The sequence below is a fragment of the Hyperoodon ampullatus genome (genome assembly GCF_949752795.1).
Source record: "Hyperoodon ampullatus genome assembly, chromosome: 19".
Classification (NCBI taxonomy): domain Eukaryota; kingdom Metazoa; phylum Chordata; class Mammalia; order Artiodactyla; family Ziphiidae; genus Hyperoodon; species Hyperoodon ampullatus.
In genome coordinates this window covers 38,006,126-38,030,494 of record NC_136932.1, presented here as the reverse complement: position 1 = coordinate 38,030,494, position 24,369 = coordinate 38,006,126, and the positions used below count along the sequence as shown (strand labels likewise).

The window sequence follows — 24,369 nt, the reverse complement described above, 5'->3', positions numbered from 1 at the left end:
GCATCTGTCAGGGGATGGAAAGGCAGCATCCCAGGGGGGCCAGGCTGCCCTTCAGTCGGGCAAAGCCCCCCGGTATTCAGCAGAGGTGGGATGGGGGTTGGGGGGAACCATTAGGTGAGAGGTGGGAGGACTTTCTGGAAGTGGGCCTCGAGGAGCTGAGTCAGGGCAAGCTGTGGGAAAGGGGAGACAGATGCTCACCTCTGGGGAACTTGGAGTCTTGGATCTTGACTTTGAGCTCGGTGAGGAAGATGTCCTCTGCAGGGTCTTGGCTCGGGTCACTGAAGAAGATCTGGAGGGAGGCAGGGAGGAGGGAGGTTGGAGGAGGCCGTCCCCAGCAGAGGCAGCTCCCCGCTAACCCCCGCAGCCTGGGATGCGGGCTTTTAATCCAAGTGCCCACTGCTGCCCTCAAATCTTGCATGGGCCGACTTCCTTGCCCTTATCTTCCCCTATCTTTTAATTTATTTTTCTACTCATTTGAATTCTCACAGGAACCCTGTGGTGAAGATTATTATTCCTATTTTAAATGGTTGCCCCACCTCCTACATGGCACCTGCCTTCCAGAAAGGAGAAAGGCTTGTGCCAATTGAGAGAGCCCCACCTTTTTTTTTTTTTTTTTTAAATATTTCTTTCTGTCTTTATTTAGGCTGCGCTGGGTCTTAGTTGTGGCACGCGGGATCTTTAGTTGTGGCCTGTGACTCTTAGTTGTGGCCTGCAAACTCTTAGTTGCGGCACGCGTGTGGGATCTAGTCCCCTGATCAGGGATCGAACCTGGGCCCCCTGCATTGGGAGCGCGGAGTCTTAACCACTGGACCACTAGGGAAGTCCCTATTCCCATTTTGAAGATGGGGAAAATGAATGTTAGAGGGGTAGAGGTACCGCGATCCCACAGTGAGCAGGTGGGGGGACCAGGAGGCAAAGCCATGAACTTCTTACCACCTCACATTGGCTCTAACTTTATACCCACTGCACCCAGCTGGTCCCACACTGACCCGCTCTTTGGTTTACACACATACACACACACACACACACACACTCACACACACTCACACACACACACACACACTTTATGGTGTTAATAGCAGGACATTCAAAGATAAACAAAGGACAGCCTCTTATCTCAGGGGACTCAGAGTCTTGGTGGGGAGGGACAGGCATCTGCAGGTATATGACAAAGTGGCAGTGAGGTGTCAGAGGGATGCCCAAGGCATCACAAGGGCACCCAGGAGAAGCATCCAATCGGGCTGAGAGGAGCAGAGACGAGGGCAGTTTTGCTGTAGGACGTGAGGGTTGGCAAGGATGAAGGGGAGGATGTGAGGTAAGGGAGAGAACCTTCCACATGAAGAAGACCTGCTTCTGCTTGAACTTGAGGCCTTAGGAGTTAATAATAATCTGACTCATCCAGAGAGTAAGAAGAGAAAGTTAACAACCAAGAATGTCTGGATGAGTTTATGACTTGCATCCTGGCCCCGTTTCCCTGGAGCCAGGGTATTTAGGTTGTGGGGTCCTGGGGTCCAGCAGGCTGCCATGGTCTCCTTGGAGCCCCAGGTGCGAAGCTTACCTTGACTGCGTAGATCTGAAAATAGATGGGTTGGGTGCCCATGCGAACATAGTAGGTGATGGCATCCAGGATGAAGGGGTCTACGGTCTGGGATGTGTCCAGGGAGAGAGGCTGTGAGTGAGGGAGAGGTACTGTCTTCAGCCAGCTTCCTCCATCCTACTGTGGGAGCTGCCACTTTCTTTTTTTTTTTTTCTCTCACCATGCTGCATGGCTTGCAGGATCTTAGTTCTCTGATCAGGGATTGAACCCGAGCTCTGGCACTGAAAGTGCCGAGTCCAAACCACTGGACTACCAGGGAATTGCCACCACTTTTTTTTTTTTTTTTTTTGCGGTACGCGGGCCTCTCACTGTTGTGGCTTCTCCCGTTGCGGAGCACAGGCTCCGGACACAGAGGCTCAGCGGCCATGGCTCACGGGCCTAGCCACTCCGCCACCACTTTCTTAACAGAGAAACTCCAAAGCCCCCATGTGCCCTCTGTGATACACTAACCCAGCTGGTCCTTCAACAGTCCAAGCCTCTCCCACCACCCAATTTCTGCTCCTAATCAAAAGATGCCTGTCTAAATCCCCATCTCAGGGACTCTGATTCATTTCAATCACACACAGACATATTGGACAGCTCTGTGTATAAGGCACTGTGCTGGGTGCTTGGGGTAGACAAGATGCTTGAGAACGTAAGTAATGATGAGAGAGACTGGAGTGGGCTCTAGTTTGCATTAGCTACTCACTAGCCAGGTAACCTTGGGCATGAGAGCTGGAACCAGATGATCTGATGTCTCTTTGAGTTCTTGTGGCATCTGAATACATTAATAAATGAGCTAATGTTTACATGCTATCGGGAAATGACTAGTGCCATGTCCTACAGGCCTTCCCCAACCCCATATGATTATAAAGCATAATGGGTTTTTCAGGTAAACAGACGTCTATATAATGTCTGATAGTATCAGAGCTGGAAAGAAGCTCAGAGTATTTCACCCATATCCAATCTTATAATATCTCTTCTAACTTTCACATCTGGTCTATTGAAATATTGTTCCTTTCAAAAAGCTCACACTGAGGAACTATGAACTTATTCTAATAGTGCTGCCGTTGTTCACACTATTTCCATTTTCTTCATGTGGAAACTGCTTTTGGAGTAAGTGTAAGGGCCACATAAATTGTTAATTATAAGGGGAAAGAGAGCAGGGGAAAATAAAAATCCTACAAGTGTCTTGGCAGGGAAAAAAGCTACCAACAAAGGAGTATAAATGAGACCCTGCATCAGATGTTTCTCCTGTTAGTATCCTCCAGGTTTCGAGGAAAAGGTATTTTAATACCCAGCTAAACAGTCTTTCATATATAGGCAAAGACATTTTCAGATAAGTAATAATTCAGAAAAGATGCCTATCTCCAATATCTTTATTAGAATATAAGATATAAGAAGATGCCCTAATCAATCAGGCAATGAAGCAAAATGTGGCCAGTTAGAAAGTAATTATGTAAAAATCAATAACTTCCTTTTATACTAGCAGTTACTACTACCCAAATATAATGGGAGAAAAATCCACAACTATAAGAAAAAAACATCAAACATAAGGAATAAATTTAGCAGGAAATGGGTAAAATCTATATGATGAAAACTGTACAACTCACCTGAGGGAGATACAAGAAGACTTTAATAAGTGAAGAGTTGTACCTCACCCCCAGAGAGTGTAACATAATGTGCTAAAGATGTTAATTCTCCAAATTTCAATCGAGATCCCAAGGGAATTAAAAATAAAACTTGACAAAGGGATTCTAAAATTTATCTGGAAAGAGAAAGAAACAAGACTTTCAAAGTTTGGAAAGTTTTGAACGAGTAATGGGGTAGATGTACCGTGCCAAATATTAACATTAAAAAGTGCTAATTTATACAAAAATGAATAGATGAATCAGAAAGAATAGGTATCCAGAAATCAACTCAAGCATGTGTGACAATTTAGTAAATGATAGAAGTGGCATTTCAAATTGTTGGGGCAAGACGGTTTATGCAATAAATAGCTTTAGGACAACTGGCTAAACACTTGGAAAAAATAAAATTAGATAGTAAAATTAATGGCAGATAGGTTATTTAAATGTAAAAATTGAGACCGTAAGATTGTTAGAGAAATTATCAGTAAATATTTACTTAATTTTGGAGTGGAGAAGGCCTTTCAAAGCATGGCTCCAAAGGGAAAAACCATAAAGGGTAAAAATATTGAAATTCTGTAAGTCAAAAAAAACACTCTGACAAAATTGATAGGCAAATAAAAAAGTGGGGGAAAATGTCTGCAGCACATATGACAGCAGAAAGGGAAGGCCTTTCAAATCAGTAAAAGATGAGCTCTCCTTGCCCCCCACTGCTGCCTGGGGTGGGGGATTGGCACTATGGCTTGTGGTTAAGAGAACATGCTCTGGAATCAAGCTGCCTGATTCCAAGTGGGACTCCTTCTGTTACTTTGGGCAAGTGACCTAATCTCTTTGTGTCTCAGCTGCTTGATCTGTAAAATGGGGATGCAGTGGCAATAGCACCTGTAGACAGACAAGAGTACCTGGTTGGTAGGGCTGCTGCGTATAAGTGCTTAGAACAGTGCCTGGCATGTGGCAGTGCTCAGGAAGCATGAACTGTAGCAGTTGGAGAGAAAATAGCACAAGAAACTCACAAAAGAAGGCATATAATTGGCCTACACACTTAAGAATGTTTTACTTTATCTTCTCCGTAGCGTTCCCATAGGTGCCTGGTACGCGCTCCAAGTGAATTCCAGCCACTAGCTGGTTAGGGCTCCTCTTCCGTATCCCTTCCTGCCTCACGCCTCATGAGGCTCCCTGGGCTGACTCTTGAGGTCAAGGGTCAAGAAAACACCCCCTACCACCTCCCTCCCGCCCTCCTACCCTCGCTGCCCTACCATCTCTGCCAGCTTGTGGATGGCGGGGCACAGGGTGTTGATGATGCTCTCGTACCACGGGTCTGCGCGGCCCAGGAACGCAGCCAACTCTCCGAGCTCCGAATGCCTGGATGCTGTGGGCTTCTGGGGACAAAGGGACAAGGGGACAGGGCAGACCCGTCAGGCCCTCTCTGGCACTCTCTTCCTACTCGGAGGGTCCCCAGGTACCAGTCCCAGGCAAACTAGCTTTGGGAATGTGGCCAAATCACTCAACCTCTTGGGGCGTCGATTTCTGCGCCATGTGAAGACTGGTTTTACACCTGAGATGAAGCTGGAATCCCTTTCCCTGAGGATGCCTGCCAGGGACACTGAAAAATGATCATCAGCCTTAAAAGGCGAGAGACAAGTATTGCCTTGAATTTAATGCTTTCCAATCAGAAGCAGAGTGGGCAACAGAAATGAAAAACTGCCCGTGCGGCTTCATTCCCGGCCCCCCAGGAAGGGTGGTGTGTATGTAGGTGAGGGTGTGTATGTGGGTGAGGGTGTCTGTGTGTGTGTGTGTGTGTGTGTGAGAGAGAGAGAGAGAGAGAGAGAAAGAGAGAGAGCCCCGTTTGAGAAGCTTGCCATTAATTTCGTTAGAAAAGCAAAACGATGCTCCCAGTGAGAGAGCATCTCTCTCTGGCCACATGCAGCCCCCAGGGCCCAGGTCTGTGGCTTCTGGGACAAAAAGCCTCCAGGTCTCTCCCAGCTCCACATCCTAAGGAAGAATGATCCCAGTTCCCACTCCTGACACCTTCCATCTCTTCCCCCACATCCCCCGCCCCCCCATCCAGCCACCTCAGATGCCAGCACAGGGATGTAGTAGAGCTGCAGGCTGAGTCTGGGGGTGAGGCAGAACTTCTGGGTCTCTCGTTTCCTGGCAAGGCGGAGCAGAGTACAGGCATGAGGGCAGGGGTTTGGGCTTCAGACAGTCTTGGTTCCACATCCTGGCTCTGCTATTTATTATCTCTTGACTCTGGGCAATTGACCTACTCTCTCTGAACCTCTGTTTTCTCATCTGTAGAATGGGTGCAGTAAAGCAGGAAGCACAGTGCTCCGTGGTGGCCGGGTGCGGGGGCAGGGGGAGCACTGTGCACCATCCTCTGCCATCCCACCCTGGCCTCGGCCTCCTGAGCGCCCCCCAACCCCGACCTTTCCATCCTTCACCAGCACAGGCTGGGCCCACCTGTGCCCCGACCATCCCCAGCCGCCCCTCGGGGCCCTACCTGAGGCTGTGGTAGGCCCGGGCCAGGCGCCCCAGCATCCGGTCATCCCCCAGCACCAGCACCCGGGCCGTGTGCAGCCGGGAGACCCCAGGCAGCAGCTCCCTATCCCCGCTGGGCCTGCCAGTCCTCTGGTGCAGCCCCGGGGACCCATCCCAGCTGCCGGGTATCAGGATGTCTGGGGGCCACACCCGCTTCTTGATGCCGCCTTTGCGCTGCAGCCTGGCTCGCTCCACCTCGGGGCTGCCGGGTGTGGGCTGCTCGTCGGCCCCCCAAGGAAGGTCCCGCTCGATGCCGCTGTCGGTGGACAGCATGGACGCCCGGGCCAACTCCCGGTCTGGGAGGAGGCCCTGCAGGTCCAAGGCTTCCAAGTCTGCACTGAGGCGCAGCTGGGATCGCGGGCTCAGGAAGAGCACCAGTTCCTCCCCTGGGACGCGGAGACAAAGGGGACCATCAGGGCGGAGAGCGGACGCGAGGCTGGCAGGGCCCCACGCTGGCAAGGCGGGTGGTTCCGTGTTTCCCACACACGTTTAGCTGAACAGAAGCCCCATGAGATGCTCCATGAAGGAACAGAGGTTCTGTGGCCAACAGAGACTAAGAACCCCACACACTCCTGTCACAAGTAAACATCTTAAAGGCTCTGAGAAGTCCTGTAGCAAAGAAATCAGCTTAATGCGGTGCCTGCTGACTCTAGAGCCTTCTTCTCCATACTTGCTCATCAGCATCCTCCATTCTCCAGCTCCCCTGTAGTTTCCCCCGGGACACAGATAACAGAGCATCAGCTCCTGGCTTTTCTAATCGACCTTCATTTTATTGCTCATGAGGAAACTGAGGCCCCCAGGGAACTGAGTCCGTCTAGGGTGACCCAGCACACGAAAGGACACGTGGGCCTTGAACCCGGTTCACCAGTCTGGCACTTCCCACCACAACCTGCCGCTCTATCGTCCCCCTTCCCTTGAGAAGAGCCAGGGGGACTGGGGGACAGACAACAGCGTGGAGGGGAAGTGTGGGCCCCCTCTTGCTCTGGAAACCATAACTTTTTTGTGCCTGCCTCTTTCTTGGGGACATGTATTGTCTGTTGGCATCATCATGGCATGTGACACTTTCTAGACACTTTCTAGACACATGTGGCCAGTGGCTAATGCACGGAGTGTTCTGACATAGAGAAAATGTATCCTCTTTTCAGATGCTGCAAACAACTCAGGGAACAAGGAGCACACACAGACACACACACAACAGATACACAGGCAGACACAAAGGCACAACACAGACACACAGAGACGCACAAAGATACACACAGGCACACACAGAGACACAGACGTAGACATACACACAGATACACAATAAATATACATAGAGAGAGACACACACAGTGCACACACAGACGCAAACATGTAGACACATACACAGACACACAAAGACACCTGCACACACGCTGAGAGACATACAAACACACACAGATGCACAGACACACACACACACACACACGCACAAACACATACACCACTATTTCCAGCCTGCTCCCCCCAGAGGGGTCAAAGGCACTGCACTTACAGAGCTGCTCTTCATCGGTCCATAGGTGGAAGGTGATGTGGGGGCTGGGCAGAGGGATGCTTGGCAGCCGGTCCTGGGGGGGCTCACCTGAAGGACAGGCTGTGGAGACCACGGAGGAGAGGACTGTGGGATTCTTCTCTGCCCTCTCCCCACCCCCAGCTCCTGTGTGGGGCCTGTGGGGGTGGGTGGCAGAGACCCTCGCCCCCCCGTATCTGGCCCTGTCGAGTTCCTCTGCCTCTCTGCCACCATCAGCTCATCCAGGGCCTAACACCTGCCCAAGAATGCCTAGCGGCTCCCAGTTTCCTGCAAACTTCCTAGCTGGGCCTTCAGGACCCTTCACAAGCCAGCTCATTGCATCATTCCCAACCTTTTCTCCCTCCCCCCAGCCCCGCTTCAGCCATGCTGCCTTTCCCACTGTTCAGAGACATCCTGGCCACATGCAGGCCAGGGGAAAGGCCTTCGTATTTCTCAGGGCCTCCTCCAGGAGCCTGCACACAGTAGATGCTCAATTAACGTTTGCTCCTGGTTCTGAAAAGAGTCACGGCCAAGTACGAAGAGCAGCAGGAAGCCTGCATCCAGGGGAGAGAGCAGGGCCGGCCAACCCCCTCTCCTCCTTCCAGAAGCCTTCCTGACTCCAGCCCGGGAGACATCCCCTCCCCAGACCTTACTGGCTGCACACTGGGCATACCTAACATGTAGCCTTAGGATTTAACTTCCACATAGCACAGCTCCCTCCTGAACAAGGCTGCAAGCTTCCTTAGGGAAGAGCAACCCACGGTCACTGAACACTTACTACTGTTCTCACCATGCCCACAGTGCTATCATCTCACCGGGTCCTACCGGCGACCCTGGGGCACAGGTAATATTATCTTCACTATAGAGGAGGAGTCAGGGGCACAGAGAGGTTAAGTAACTGGTCTGAGGTCACACAGCAAGTGGCAGAGCCAGAATTTGAGCCCAGGCAGCCTGGCTACAGAGTCCATGCTTTTACCCATGACACGGTGCCCATAACCACTGTCCCATGCTGCCCCCCAGCAGCAGGGGCTCAACGGGGGTGCTGGCTGGCCATTAAGATGCATAGGGCAAGTCTGGGCAGGAGGCAGGTGCCTGGATGTGTCTGGGATGGTGGGGACAGCCCAGACTGGTCTTGTCCTGCCCACGCAGATTTACTGCTGAGTTAGCAAGTGGTACCCAAGGAGAGCAAAGCCAGATTTGCCCCAGGGTTTGGCCCAGCTTTGGGAGGGGAGAGGCTTCATGAACAGACATTTCCATGTGGCAATCAGAGGCAGTATAGAATATTAAAGCAAAATAAGAGGAGGCTGAGAAGAAGGAGGAGGTTTTAAGTAGGTGCCCAACCTGCCTGCCTCACCCTGACTTCTGCAGTCTCCACCCTCCCTGGGCTGCCGAGGTCAAGCCCAGGGAGGGCTGGCACACTGGCCTCTGCGCATGGTTTCCAGTCCTCAGGCAAGTGCTGTGCACCGTGTGTTCGGGGCATGCAGGCTGACAAACTCCACGGGTGCTTTGAGCGGCCATGAAACAGGACACAGATCAGAACCGTCCTCCAAAAGCCAGAAAATATATGTTCCAGACATTTCTCTGGGCTCTTTGGAGTTTCTGCAACACACACGGGCTTGCTTCCCATCAGTGTATGGCATTGTTTTATAAATATGCAAGCAGAAAGGAAGAGTTGGAATAAAAATCTGTGAGACCAGATGTAAGTGATGTGGACTCAGATGCTATTTTGGATGTTCTTGGTTACTATAGTATAGCGGTTAAGAACTAGACAGCCTGGGTTTGAATCTCAGGTCTGCTACTTACTAACTGGGTAATCTTGGGTAAGATTTATAGCCTCTTTCTAACTCTGTTTTCTCACCTGCAAAATGGGGTTAATGCTTTCTACCTCATAAGGAGTCAGCTGTGAGGATTAATTGATTTAATATATATAAACTGCTGAGAACAGCAACTGGGGTACAGTAGGTGCCCAGTAGGTGTCAGCTGTTATCATGATCCTAATTACCCACCTTCTAATTAGCCCGGGACCTTCAAGCTCTTGGGAGCCGCTGCGTGTCCCACCCCGCTTCAGCCACGCGCGCAGACTCGGAGCAGGTACAGCGGTGGTCTCTGGCGCCCCCTGCAGGGTACCCGGACCGCAGCTCACCGCGCCTGCCGCTTACCGCCGCAGCGCCCCCTGGCGGCCGCCTCCGGCCCCAGCAGCGAGCAGTAAATCTCCTCCAGCCTCTCCAGGTGGCCTTCCCGGCTCGGGCTGGGCTCGCTGGCCATCTGCTCCACGGCTGCCACCACGGCGTGGAAATAGTGCTCCAGGGCGCGGCGGGAGCTGGTCTGCCGGGGAGGAGCATCAGAGCTTGAGTTCCGGCTCTGCACCCACCCACCCCTGCTCCAACGCCAAGCCTGCAGGTGCACGGACAGCTCAGGGGCACCTCCCCTCTGCCCGGGACTCCGGTAGGAGCTTCCCCATGAAGGCCTTCCCACGTCCAGGGCTCTGCTCCTGCCCTGCCATAGCTGTTGCCCGATGCCGCCTGCAGCTAGGGGTCCCCTAGGCCCCTCACACCGTGGTGTGGGGGGACAGCTGGGGGCAGGGATGGCCTCTGGCGCCCACCCTCCTTGGAATGTCACTAAGTATCTGGATCACTGTTCTGCCATCACTCGGATGTAAACTCCAGGATGGCAGCAGTTTCGTCTGTTTCATTTACAGCTGCATCCCCAACACCTAGAACATCTGCTGGCACATAGTAAGTGCTCGATAAATATTTGTTGACTATTTCCTAAACGTCTGTCACTCCTATACTGCCTTGACGTACCACCTATAAATCATTATTTTTCTTTAAATCATTGCACTTTTTTGGTTCAAAATTATTTCAAAAGCAAATTTTATATTGCTGCTCTAAGTAAAACGGCTAGTGTCACTTGTCATAAACAGAAAATAACTAAGATGAATATAATGATCACAAAACTCAGTTATTAAATTGTAGCCAGGTACTATGGCCTGCCAAGGCTTTAGAGCTGGAAGCTTGCTTTTTCTTCTAAAAAAGGCAGATTAGTAAGCGTGCAAGAGGTTAAGGGTAAAGCACCAAGCTGAGCCTTTCTCCTTAACGCAAACAGGTTTTGAAGAGCTTCTCACTCTTGGAGTTTCATCATGCTCTCCAGCACCGAAGGCTCCTGTCTCCATGGGTACCTCTCTGACACCTTGAGAACTCCCCTGGATCACTGTCCTCTGGCTGTGTCCCCTCACCCCCACTCACCACCAGCTAATCCCAGCTCATGACTGAGGATGCGGGGCCCAAACGAGTGACACGGGCAGGCACAGCAGGGCTTGCTCTGATCTCTTTTTTGTGCTAGGGGTCCGCTGAGCAGGGTCTTAACTTCCTGGGCTAAGGGACAGTGGTCATTCTGATTAGCTAGGGCTCCAGTAAATATTTGCTGAATGACCAGCTGAATGAACACGAGCAATTAGAGGGACAAGGAATCAGAGTTGGAAGGGGCCACAGGGACCATCTCGTCTTGTTGCTTCATTTTATAAATTGATTATAAGTGAATTAATTAAATAGTTATCAAGTACCCACTAGGTGCCAGGCACTGTTCTAAGTGCTGGGGTACAGCAGTAAACAAAACAGACAAAAATTCCTGTCTGCATGCAGCTTATATTCTAGTGTATCTGTGTGTGTGTGTGTGTGTGTGTGTGTGTGTGTGAAATAATAAACAAGATAAGTGAAATTTATAGTATGATAAATAACAGTAAAGTGATGACAAGAAAATAAAGCAGGGAAGGGAGATGTGCAATTTGAGGGAGGGGCTGAAGTTTTAGATAGTGTGGCCAGAGGAGCCTCACTGAAAGGTGACTTTTTTTTTTTTTTTTTTTTTTTTTTTGTGGTACGCGGGCCTCTCACTGTTGTGGCCTCTCCCGTTGCGGAGCACAGGCTCCGGACGCGCAGGCTCAGCGGCCATGGCTCACGGGCCCAGCCGCTCCGCGGCATATGGGATCCTCCCAGACCGGGGCACGAACCCGTATCCCCTGCATCGGCAGGCGGACTCCCAACCACTGCGCCACCAGGGAGGCCCGAAAGGTGACTTTTGACTAAAAGCCTAAAGGAAGTGAAGGGTCGAGTCATGTGGATACCTGCCATGGGGCAGCCCCACCTGGACACCACCTCTAGCATCCAGAACACAGAGCAGAGTGTCCGAGAGCCGGGTTGTCCCAGGCTGCCCTCCCAGTCTCAAGACCTTGTCAGATCCTGTGGACACGTGGGGAGACCACTCTACGTCCCCCCCCACCTCCTACCTGGGCCTCGGACCAGGCCCTCAGCAGACAGGATGTGGGCTGGTGGCCAGATAAGGCCTACCCACCAGACCGTGGTTGGCTGGGCCACTTCTCCCAGGCCCCACTGGCCCTCAAGCCAGCAGGTAGGACTGGGAACGGCATCCCTCAAGCAGAATTCCAGATAAGGAGGCTAGGGTCTCACGGGGCGGGGAGCCCCAGGCCAGGCTGAGGTCTAGGAGCCCCAGCACCCAAAAGGGGAGGGGGGTGCCGGGGGACCACTGAGGACCCCTTAACTCCAAGCTTCCGAGGGTCTCTAACTTCAGATCAGTGACGCATTCCCTGGGTCTCTCCTGGCGCTTCTTTGATCCCTCCCCCCACAATTCCCTTTTCAAAACATGGAGACTTAGAGCCGTGAGCTCCGGATAAAGCGAGGTCGCGGAGGGTGCATAAGATTTTGACTATGCTTAAAAAATACAGCTTTCACTTTCAGCATTTCTTTCTTCTATAGCGAAGTAGTGCACGCATCAGACCCATTAATTTCAGCCCTGAACCCCACCCCATTCTTGACCCAGCACCTCCCAATCCTACCCCATTCCTGATGCCCTCAAACCCAGCCCAGCCTCACTTCCAAGCCAACCCCTGAACTCCAGCCACATCCAACTCGGGGATGGAGTGAGGCTGGGGATTCTCTAATGCCTGCATCACTGAGAAACAAAAATCAATGCGCTTAAAATGTTAGGGAACTGTTGACCAAAACCACCCACTTTGGCCAGGCACGATGATCACCACTTGCCTGAGCTGCCTCACAACAGGAGGTCCCGACAATTCAGGAGGGGCCAAAAGAGGGAGGAGATGACCAACCTCCCAGAATCCATCGCACTGGAATCCACCTTGGCTGAGAGATACGCCACCAGGAAGGACCCTGAGTCAGACTATGGACCAAGCAAGATGATTGGCCAGAGACAACCCGGAAACTAACCCCATCACCACAAAACCCGAGACTGCCAAGTCACGTGGCAGAGCAGTTCTCCTGGGGTCCCTTACCCTCTGCTGCTCTCTGCCCGGGCGCCCCTTCGCAATAAGGTCTCTTGCTTTGTCAGCACGTGTGTCTCCTCGGACAATTCATTTCCGAGTGCTAGACAAGAGCCCGCTCTCGGGCCCTGGAAGCGGACCCCCTTTCTGCAACACTTACATGTTTGGCATTGTGTGAAAATGGCGCCTTGACCATGGGCTGTTTGGTGAGCCAGAAACAATCTCCAGAGCCGCAGGTGGCCACACAGGGGCTGCCGGGTCAGCTGACAAACTCTGGTCAGGAAGGCAACAACTCTCCCCCCTTCCAGAGAGCCACGGCCAAGTGCAGGGAGAGGGGACAGTAGCCCACGTCAGGACAGACACATGAGACACATTAGGGGCCACAGGTGCCTGTGCTAAAACCAGCCTGGGGGTTAGGTACGAGTCCGGGGTGGGGGGGCATTCCTCCATCACGCGTCGGTGTGCTGTGAGCCCCCAAAGGGGCTGTTATGGAAGGAGGGGTGTCCCGGATGGCGGCGTGGGGGAAGGGAGTCAAGAACCCTCAGTGGGTCCAAGCAGGTGGGCAACCACAAAGGAATGGTGTGGATGGTCCTTTTAGAGAAAAGGAATGACAGAAAACGACCAACATGGTTTAAGGAGGAACCCAGCCGCACATAAAAGACACCCATCAAAGGAAGGATCCAAGACTCAGGGTGTAGAGAATTCCAGATGGAAACAGAAGGAAGAGCAACGGCTCCAGTGCATTTTGATGAGCAAAGCAGGGCCTGAGACTTGGGATGGAGAAAGGACAGACACCCACTTCCCGGGGGCAGGACGGGCAGGGGATCGTGGACCCTTCAAGGGCACGCCCCGTTCAGGAGCCGGCCCCTCCTACGGCACCACAGCCCTGAGCGATCCTCCAACCCCCCTTCCCGCAGGGCAGGTGCCTTTCCGGCTATTGTGCAGACTCCGACTGGCCACACTGGCATCCTCCCCCACCCAAGAAATCCAGCACCTGGGGCCACCGTGGCCAGAGAATCTGCAACCTGCTGCAGTCTTGGCTGTGGACAGGGGAGAGGCTGAGTCAGAGAGAAAAGCTAGGAAATAAGCGGGCAAGTGTTGGAAACAAACTAAATGCCCGCAACAGGAGCAGGGGATAGTTAAAGAAATAACAGCACATTCACGAGAGAGAATTCTCTGCACCAGCAGAAGCACATGTTTTCAAAGGAAAATATTTCCATATGGCATATTTCCAGTGGCAAGGAAAAATAGATATTATATATATGCACATAGAGAAGCAGTATATAAACTGTATACAGAGTCTGATAGCTCAATTGTTAAAAAGGAGTGGGGCTGCAGATGGGGCTGGAAGGCGATCGAACATAGGCTTGAAGTCAGATAGACCTGGGTTCAAATCCAGGCACAGCCACTTCCTATCTGTCACCACAGGTAGGTTATTGGCTTCTCTGTGCCTTTGTTTGGATAAGTATATCCATTTCACAATGTTGTGGTGAGAATTTTTTAAGGTGATAACCTGTAAAGTGTTTAACACGGTGCCTGGAACACAGCAGACGTTCAATAAACAGTGGCTCTTATGATGATCACTGTCGTTATTATTCAGGAAACATACCAAATGTTAATTGCTAATGTGTGTGGGTAGAGGGGTGTGAGTTTTATTTTCCTTCTTGGCTCCTCTGTATTGTGGGTTTTTTTTGCGGTACGCGGGCCTCTCACTGCTGTGGCCTCTCCCGTTGCGGAGCACAGGCTCCAGACGCGCAGGCTCAGCGGCCATGGCTCACGGGCCCAGCTGCTCCGCGGCATGTGGGATCTTCCCGGACCGGGGCACAAACCCGCGTCCCCTGCATCGGCAGGCGGACTCTCAACCACTGCGCCACCAGGGAAGCCCTTCTGTATTGTTTTTCAAATTTTCCTTAGTGAATGTGTCTTTATTTTTGGTTTGGGGAAAAAGGTGATATGGAAACAGGAGAAGGGGGAAGCCGAGGAGAGTGAGCACTGGTATGGGGGGGCAGGGCAATGACCTTACCTGAAGCTTCCTTTGCAGCACGCCTGCCTCGCAGGCCTCCCCCAGCGCCGCCTGCAGGGCGTGGGAGACCACGTGGCGCATGCAGGCCTCTGGTGTCTGCTGCCCCTGGGCCGCCTCGATCTCCAGCAGCAGGGCACTGCACACGGAGGGAGACACCAGCTCAGGATCCACGAAGAGGAACACTCTGAGGGCAAAGGTGGGGGGACCGGGAGCTGATGAGGAGGACCACAGGGAGAAGGGCCACCCCCAGAGCCTTGCAGCACCCATCACTCCCCCCCAAGCTATTTACTTCCTCCAAAAACAGGAGCCTCAAATTCAAAATTCTACTGGGGGACAACACTAGGGAGTGGTGGGGATTGCGGCAAAGAAGAGCAGGCACGGCCCTTCCAGGGGGGCAGCTGGTCCCTCTGGGTCCCTCTCGTGTCTAGGTAAGTTCCAGCTGAAATGCCGCTCCCTCCCTCAGAGTCGTGGCCCATTGAGTCCATAGCCCTCTAGGAGGGACCCTAAATCCTTCCTGCTGAAACGAGCTCTGAACCCTAAGTGAGCCCCTTCTCCTCTCATCACCCTCATCACACCGGAAAACCAACCTCACCCAACCTCTCTTCCGTACTCAACTGTCATTTCAACCTCTCCAATGCCAAGTCCTCTGGATCCCTTCCCCTCCCTGCACCCTCCACGAACACAGAGCCGCAAGCTACACCTTTCAGTGCCAGGTGAGCAGAGGTACCTGCAGGGCAGGAGGCTACACACCCCGCTGCTTCACCCCCGACTCCATCAGCCTCTCGCCCCAGCACGAGCAGTGGACGTGTCCTCAGTCTTACACACACACAGATGAAAGACCCCAGATCTCACGGTGTGACTGTGGCCTGAATTATCGATATTCTAGAGGTGCCTCTGGCTGCTTGATGCAACACCATGGCCAAGGGCAGAATGGAGGTGGAACCATGGACCTGCAGAATGGTCCAGTGCTCGTGTCCACGTTCTGCATGTGAGCGGGCGAGCTCTGAATCCAGCCCAAGAAGAAAGTCCTAACTGCTTTCAGGGATCTCCAGGGAAGGACACGCCCTATCCACCCGGAGGACGTCCCGCTGCTGGACAAATGCCACGGATGGGAGGGGCTGCTCCCCACCCAGAATCCTCACTTGTCCTGCGGGCAGCACCCTCGCTGGGGCCACTCACCTCTCCCGGTAGGGGTACAGCTCACTCGTCAGGTTCTGCTCGGCAATGACCAGCCTCTGGTACAGCGTCCCTGCAGGGCAGACCACTTCAGCCAACCAGCGTCTGAGTCTCTGACCCCCATTCCCCACTTTCCCAGAAGGTGCTGGGGCTTTTGAGCTCCCTGGAATCCTGGAGAGGAAGGCAAGACCTTGGGCGGAGCTGGAGCGGCTCTTACCTGGGACGGCCGTCTCCGTTTTCAGCCTTATGGCGCAGTCCAGGGCGATGGTGCAGAAGGGGGCGGGCAGGGTCAGCAACCTCGTGCAAAAGGCATAGGTCCTCCGGTGGAGCTCCTCTGGGATGCCCGTGGCCTGGGTGAGAGGGAGGAATCAGGGTGCCCAGAGCCCTAGGTCTCGAAGGGTCCTGGGTGGGGCGGGGTGATGGGGGACGGGCAGAGCAGCCAGACCTGGGCTCACACTTCCCTCCCAAATCTACACCTCAGCCTCTTCTCCCAGCACCTCTAAGACATCTCCCCTCCTACACCACATTCAGGCTTATCAAGATGGAAACTCGTCCCCATCCTGTTCTGCCAGCAGATCAACTCCCCTCCCAGCCCTTCTGCTCTGTCATGGTTGCAAATTTAGCGCCACGACCTCCCCAATTTCATCTCTTCGTGTATCAGGGCGAGGGCAGGGCTATGGGGAGAAGCCAGTTAGGGGCAGGCGCTCCTAGAGCTCCTCTAGGCTCGCTCACCAGGCAGAGACCGGTTGTCTCCTGAGTGTCCAGCCCCGTCAGCCGTGGGTCACCCCGACCCCCTTCACCCTCAGTCCCCGCTCACCTTAGTGAGCACGTACATTAGAGTGTGCAGCAAGGGAATGATGACATGCCGGGCGTCCTCACTTTCTGCCTGGAAAACAGGAGATCGCAGGACATGGATGGGGCTGGGGGTCGCAGGGGTCTCGCCACATCCTAGCGGGAGATGGGGTGGAAGGCAGTGTCCCAGCAGGCCGAGGGGAGTGGAAAAGGGCCATAGTCTGCCCTGGTAGAAGAAGGTGGGGGGGCTCACAGGTGCGGGAGCCCAGGAGCCGGTAGCAAAGCGACAGGTGAGGTGCCAGCTTGGAGGCTCCCCTGAGTGCAGCGTTTCCCAAACGTAGAGCACTGGGTGGTGTGGAGGGTAATTATGAGGATAATTTTGAAAATTTTTCGTAGTTAGGCATTTACGTTTACAGGTACTTTCCATTTCTGTCCAGTGATGCGGGTTTTCCATTTACGGTCGTGTTATAGAGATCTTTTTTTTTTTTGTGGTATGCGGGTCTCTCACTGTTGTGGCCTCTCCCGTTGCGGAGCACAGGCTCCGGGCGCGCAGGCTCAGCGGCCATGGCTCACGGGCCCAGCCGCTCCGCGGCATGTGGGATCTTCCCGGACCGGAGCACGAACCCGTGTCCCCTGCATCGGCAGGCGGACTCTCAACCACTGCGCCACCAGGGAAGCCCCGAGATCATTTTTGAAAGACGTTAACTCAGGTCAAAGAGTGGGAGTCAACGTAAAGATAAAATTGCTTATAGCAAAGTACCGGAGAGGGAGAAATACGGTAGAAATCAAACGACCAAAGTGTGTGAGACACGGGGTGGATGGGCCCGAGTCCCCAGCGGGAATGGCCCCTCTTCCTCTTGTCCCTGCCTGTCCCCCGCCCGAAACCCGAGGACTCACCTTCTCCAGTTCTCTGAGCAGGATGCGGACAAGTGCCGGACTCTTACCAGGATCCCGCTCGACCTTCTTGTGCAGGGACCATCTCCACATGCCTGGGTCAGGAGAAAGGGGTGCCCAGCCCAGCCAGGCAGGGCGGGGGGGGGGTGGTCTGAGAGGAGACCCCTCTGAGCAGGACCCTGAGCCCTGGAGTCCCAGGTCTGACCCCCGCCCCCACTGCCAGGTGCTGGGCTCCGCGTCCATGGGGGGGTTTCTCTGATCTGCAGCCCCCGTGGGTGGTGAATTCCCAGGGCAGAAAGGAGGGAGGCGGGACGCTAGCGGGGACAGGTGTGTGCACGTGGCTTCTGGAGCAGCGATGTTGACAGCTCAGCACCCCAAGCCACGTTCCTGGGAGTCATGCGGGCCTGGAGTGCCAGGGCACTTTTATTTGCAAGGCAAGTTGGAGAAGGCGGTTAAGAAAGAGGGCGGCAGACCCCCGAGGGGCTGTGCCACAGTCCCTGGAGGGTGAGCCAGGGGGCAGAGAAGGCCTTCTGGGTCCTTCAGGCTCCAAGGATTTCCAGGAGGACGGGGCTTGGCTGGAAGCCCCTCATTCTGTGAGCTCCAGGCTGGGGCACTTTCCTCCTGAGAACACGTGGGCAGAGTTGGCGGGCTGGGGTGGGGGAGGCAGAGAGAGCAGACGATGCCTGCCGGCTCTTACCTTGGTTGCTTGGCAGGGCAGGGGCCTGGGCGCTGAGCTCTCGGAGCACGGCGTGCACGCTCCGCTGGAGGTCCAGATCCACATCTGGGCAGCAGGGTGGGGAAGCTTTGAGGCCAGGAGCCCCTGGCCTTACCCTCGCTCCCACCCCCACTCTCCCTGAGATTGTCTTTAGCCTCTTCTCTGAGCCTCAAGAGGTGCCCGGAAGTAATCAACTTAGAGCTGGCAGCCTGCATCCTGGCCAGGACTGCAATACAGCCTTTCAATCAGCATTTCTGTGTTCTTTGAAAAATCCACATTCCCCAGAGTGTGATACGTATATTGCCAGTGACATGCGAGACAATTTTAGATGGTACACAGATGATTCTAAAATTTGAGTAATTATGCACTTATTTTAATGTATAGAAAAAACATATAACTAGTTCCTCAACTAGTATGGAGCTAAAATTTAAAGTCAATTTAAAGACACATATCAGATAAATACCAAGAGGTGACAAGAACTCTCTCCCTGACCAAACTTCACTCGGGATCCTCGGAGCCCTGTTCTCCACTAGGCCCTCAGCGTAGCCCCTGTCCTGTCTTTGGTCTCCAAGCCCAGTTTTAGCAAGAATCCTGCTGTCAGTCGAGAGAAGTCCCTCTCCCTGATATCTGATCAAGTTCTCTATTCCCCACCTTTGACGTGTAAGTTCTTGACCTGTGTCCAGCAAGAATCCTGTTAGGTCACTTTAGTAAGAATCTCCCACCCCTGAGGTCCCCTCTTAGGAATTTTCCATCCACTGACCCCTCCCTCTGTTTGTCGGCTGTAAATCCCCAGCTGTCTTTGCCTTATTCAGAGCAGAGGCCCATCTCTCTCCTCTATTGCAATAATCTTGAATAAAGTCTTCTTTAGGGTTTAACAAGTGTCAAAATCATTTTTTTTTTCTTTAACGGCAGAGCATTGACACTGCAGAGCTGTGGAGGTGGGTACACGAATCAGTAACTGACATTTGGAAAGCACAGAGCCATGAGAATGCACCTCACTGACCTCCCCCTACAACGAGTTTAAGGAACCAAGGAGCTTTGTGCTGTTGGGCTGTGAAAGCCATCACCTCCTGCTGAGGCCACACTTCCCAGCCAATAGGGACAGCAGCAGGAATTCTAAAGCCAGCTCGGGAAGCTTTGTAGGCGGCTGACTCTGTAGCTCAGGGATTCCCCAACCCAAGACCCGTCAGTCCAGCACATTTCCACCCAATCCTGCATCCCTTCCTCCTTCTTTCAGAGTTGGATTTTCATCACAGTCTGGGCGCTCGCTCTCCCAGCCCTCACCAGCTCCGTCTCCATTTTCTCCACGGTGTTTCCCCACATGAAGCCTTGCATGTCTAATCTTGTCTTGCTGTCTGCTTCTTAGAGGATCTGGACCAACACAGGAAGTACGGGAGACACTCCCTGTACCATCAATTCCCCTTTATGATCAGCTCCAACCAAGAGGCTGTTTTTACAGGCGAGGGTGCAGTCTCTTGTTGTCAGACAGTACAAACCACACGCCTCAGAGGTTCCCTTTTTGCCTTGGTGGTCAGGAAACTTACAGCCAAACTGGGGCCCCGTCTCAAACATCAGCTCATCTCAAGGGACAGAGACCTCTCTCCTTTGCTCCTTTTCGGGTGCGCTTGCTTCATGTTCTACTAAGCATATATCTGAATTGCCTCAGATTCCTTTGGAAATAGGTAGGGTAGAGAGGACCAATCTAAAAAACCAGCAGGTTGCAGTCCAGGAGTTAGAATTTGTTTAGGTCAAGGCAGCCCATGCCCTGGTGCTCATGGACTGGCCCTTCCATGGCTCTGGCGTGGGCCCTTGTACGTCTGCTGGGGCCACCCAGCATCTCTGAAACCCCCACTTTCTTCCTGCCTCTCACTTGTTCCCCTGCCCAGACCAGGTCCAGGTCTGAATCTGAGTCTCCTTCAGGTTCAGAGCGGGCAGGAAGTGGGCAGGTGTTACAGCGCACGTTTGCCCACCCGGCCACTCTGTTGGGCAGTGCAGCATCTCCCAAAACTGGCAAGGAAGTTATTTAGCCTGGCAAGAAGTCTTGTCACAAGCCATCCTTCCATCTACCGAGCTCCACCTGGCATGAAAATAAATGAGTTAACGCAGGGTGAGTTATGAAAAAATAATGCTATGTCCGATTTCTTCTTTCCTTCTTTCTTCCTTCTCCCCTCCCTTCTTCTGCCCACCTCCCCGCCATGGACTACACAAAAGACTTAAAACTGTGATAACTGTGATTTCCTCCCTGCCCCCTCATTAGAAGCGCAGCCAAACCTTTGTCTTCTGAGCCCTAGGTTCTCCTGCTTTGCAGAGGGAGTTAAGTTTTTATGTTTCAGAGAAAAATGGAGAAGTTAGACTCTGCCAGTAGCCCCGGGAGACAACCCCAAATAAACTTTGTTTTCAAAAGTCTGGGCAGCTGGAACAAACTCTCAGGCTTTGGTCCACATCTGGCTTGCAGACGTGTCTTGTTTGGGCTTGTAGAGTGTCTTGGAAAAAAAAAATTGAACTAGCTGCCAACATTCACAAATCAGGAGATTTTGCATAAAAGTTCGGATTTCTGGCATCTCCTGAAAGTCTGTCGACACTGGGCGTGCATTCTTCTTACATGTGACAGTGACAGGGGCTGGGGAGCAGCTGCCCCTTGAGACAGGGCACAGCTCCCCTAGGGCTTCAGAGTGGTCACTCTCCTTGTTTCCCTTACTTACATCCTCTCTCCGGCCCCTTGACTTTGAGACCCCTGGCTGTCTGATTGAGACAATCAAGCTGGGTTGTCTCCAAGGGATGGGGGTGAAGCCTGCTGCTTTTAGTTGACGAGGGGCGTGGCAATTCAAGGGTGGAAGGTTGGACTCCCAAGACCGTGAGGGTTATGGGGACCCAGGAAGGAGGAAGACCAGGGTTGGCTGGGACATAGCTGACCGGTGGTGGCAAAGATCTCAGATGAGGGCAGCTAAGCACTAAACTCTGTGTGCTTGAGTGCCACTGCTGTGGTCTCCTGGGCCACCTTTGCCAGAGCACAAGAATGTCCCCAAAGGAGCCCTCTGTCTCCTTATGGACCATGCAAGCTGTTCTGGGGGCTGCAGCCATAGTGCACTGAAGACCACGGACACTTCCCATCATCCAGACGTTGTAACCCCTGGCCTTCTCACAGGATCCCAAGGAGAGGAGGGGGGTACCGCAAGTGAATGACATTGGAATTTGTACGGACCTTGGAAAACAAGAGCTTGAAGCTGCATTTGATTTGATTAAGCCAAAGAAATAATATTTCTCGTGCCTCAAGTATCTCAGGGTTGTTTATACATGATATGCAATGTCTAACAGCATTCTTGATCCAGAACAGCCACTAAATAAACAACATTCATTATCCACCCCTCCATCCAGGAAGAGGATATAACTATCAGGTATCCAGATTACTATTAATACCTAACATTTAAATAGCACTTGAGGGCTTCCCCGGTGGCACAGTGGTTAAGAATCCGCCTGCCAATGCAGGGGACACAGGTTTGAGCCCTGGTCCGGGAAGCGGGAAGATCCCACATGCCTCAAAGCAGCTAAGCCGGTGCGCCACAACTACTGAGCCTGTGCTCTGGAGCCCACGAGCCACAACTACTGAAGCCCGCGTGCCTAGAGCCCATGCTGCGCAACAAGAGAAGCCACTGCAATGAGAAGCCCACGCACTGCAGCGAAGAATAGTAGCCCCTGCTTGCCACAACTAGAGAAAGCCCATGTGCAGCAACAAAGACCCACGCAGCCAAAAATAAATAAATACATTAAAAAAATAATAAAATAAATAGCACTTGAATGGTACACATGTAGTGAGTCTTATGTAGGCGTAGCAAGACAGTGGTACATGTTCATCAAACCAAGTTCATTTTTGTCGCAGGTAGATGAGAAGACTACATTTCCCAGACTCCCTTGTTGTTTGACAGGAGCCATGTGGCTGAGTTCTGGCCAATGGCACGTGGTGGAGGTGGTATGTGCCACCTTCAGGCGTGGCCATAAAACCCTCCGCCCTATCCTCCATGAGCTTGGAATATATATGTGGAAGATGATGGTGCCCCGAGAGGAAAGAAGCCTCTGTCCCTGAAAGACTGTAGCCCAGATTGGGTGGTGACATGAGTAAGAAATAAGCATTTGTTGTGTTCATCTACTGACACTGGGGTCATCTGTTACGGCAGCCACTGTTCTCTGACTCAGGGACACACAAAGTGTGTGTATTGTCTCATTGGATTCTGAGCAGAGCCCTGTGAGTTTGGCAGAACAATTACTGTGCTCCCTGTTTTGTGGAATCTAGATTGAAAGTCGCCCCATATCGCCTCTCCAACCACAGAAGGTCAGACCCAGAGGGACCTCGGAGGCTGGCTCTCTTCCCATTTCACAGAGGGGGAAATGAGGCTCAAGAGGGGAGAGGCGATTTCCACAAGGTCACGGAACTTTTTGATGCAGCAGAGCTTTCTGTTTGCCAAAATGCACTTCCTCTAAAGCTGTCATCTTACTTGTGACCATTCACCTCTTTACTGGGGAAAGGGAAGAGGGGACACCCAGGTGAGACTGTGAGCACGTGTCTACCTATGTGTGCCTGGGGCTTGAATGCAGAAAAAAACGCCCCTGATAAAGTTGGCTGTAGAAGGGTTCCCCGCTCTCCAACCAGGGTAGATGTTATTACAGCTAAAGAGACAATAGGGAGGAAGGAAGGGAGAACAAAGGCTGACAGGGTCCTGCTGCGGCAGGACACGCATAGTTCAGGGTTTGTTCTTCTACTTCCAGCCACTCAAAGCTGACCCAGGACTTGGCAAAGTCAGCTCTCCATTGTCCTGCGATCCTAGACAGTCAAATCTCTCCCCAACCCCCTCTTAGATGTTTGCTTTTCCCCTGCTTCCCACCCTTGGCTCACATTAGAATCACCTGGAAAGCTTAAAAAAAATACCAATGCAGAGCCCACCCCAAACCAAATAAATCAGATATCGGAGGGTGGGGCCCATTAATCCATTTAAAAAAATATCTCCCCAGGAGAATCTAATGTACAGGATTACAGAACTAATCTAATTCAGTGAGAATTATTGCCTTAGGCGGTAAGTTTGGAGATATGAATAACTGATCTGTTAGAGAAGCCGTGAAGTGACAAGATGCTCAGAGTTCACAGAGGACAATCATCCCTGAATTAAGTCACAGGGTCAGGATGGCCCCTCCCTGGCAATACCCCTGGCTCTCACGGTGGTGGGAGGAGATTTAAAAGAATACAATTAGGGGCTTGCCTGGTGGCACAGTGGTTGAGAATCCACCTGCCAACGCAGGGGACACAGGTTCGATCCCTAGTCCGGGAAGATCCCACATGCCGCGGAGCAACTAAGCCTGTGTGCCACAACTACTGAGCCTGTGCTCTAGAGCCCGTGAGCCACAGCTACTGAAGCCTGTGCCCCTAGAGTCCATGCTCCCCAACAAGAGAAGCCACCGCAATGAGAAGCCCACGCACTGCAACGAAGAGTAGCCCCTGCTCACCGCAACTAGAGAAAGCCTGAGCACAGCAACAAAGATCCAACGCAGCCAAAAATAAATAAATAAAATAAATAAATTTATTTAAAAGAATACAATTGGAGAAAGTTTATTATTATTACTATTATTTTTGTTGTTGTCTGTTAGCTTGTTTGCAAAAGATATAACCTTTGTTTAGAAATGTAACCCTTATAGACACCAGTGCTCTGACTCTCTTTGGGTCCAGCCATGACAGGAATAAAATCTCCTAAGATTCTTTTCAAGCAGACCAGTCTTTGTCTTCTTGAAGTTGTCCCATACCCTCTTGTGATGGTTAATTTTACGTGTCAACTTGACTGGGCAACAGGGCACCCAGATACTTGGTCAGATGTTATTTTGATTGCGTCTGTGATGGTGTTTTAGATGAGTTTAATATTTAAATCGATAGATCAAGTAAAGCAGATTGCCCTTCCTAATGTGGGTGGGCCCCATCCAATCAGTGGTGGCCTGAATAGAACAAAAGGCTAACCCTCCCCCAAGGAAGAGGGAATTCCTCCTGCTTGACTGCCTTCCAGCTGGAACACTGGTTTTCCCCTGCCTTTGGACTTGAACTGAAACACTGGCTCTTCCTGAGTCTGGAGCCTGCTGGCTTCTATGGAATTTACACCATTGGCTGTCCTGACTGCAGGTCTTGGCACTTGTCAGCCTCCATAATCATGTAAGCCAATTCCTTATAATAA

The 24,369-nt window shown here is 52.4% G+C and overlaps 1 protein-coding gene across 1 annotated transcript in view; it reads right to left on the bottom strand.

The window, feature by feature from the left end:
* PIK3R6 (phosphoinositide-3-kinase regulatory subunit 6) overlaps positions 1-24,369 on the bottom strand; it is a gene marked incomplete at its 5' end in the record, with an annotated part of 48,247 nt that overhangs the window by 8,027 nt on the left and 15,851 nt on the right. The window contains 13 exon segments of the mRNA XM_079725064.1: positions 199-289; positions 1,559-1,669; positions 4,461-4,583; positions 5,277-5,355; positions 5,705-6,128; positions 7,256-7,354; positions 9,430-9,595; positions 14,587-14,770; positions 15,766-15,835; positions 15,980-16,112; positions 16,580-16,648; positions 17,452-17,543; positions 18,146-18,229. Of these exon segments, the coding sequence (XP_079581190.1) occupies positions 199-289; positions 1,559-1,669; positions 4,461-4,583; positions 5,277-5,355; positions 5,705-6,128; positions 7,256-7,354; positions 9,430-9,595; positions 14,587-14,770; positions 15,766-15,835; positions 15,980-16,112; positions 16,580-16,648; positions 17,452-17,543; positions 18,146-18,229 (1,725 nt within the window).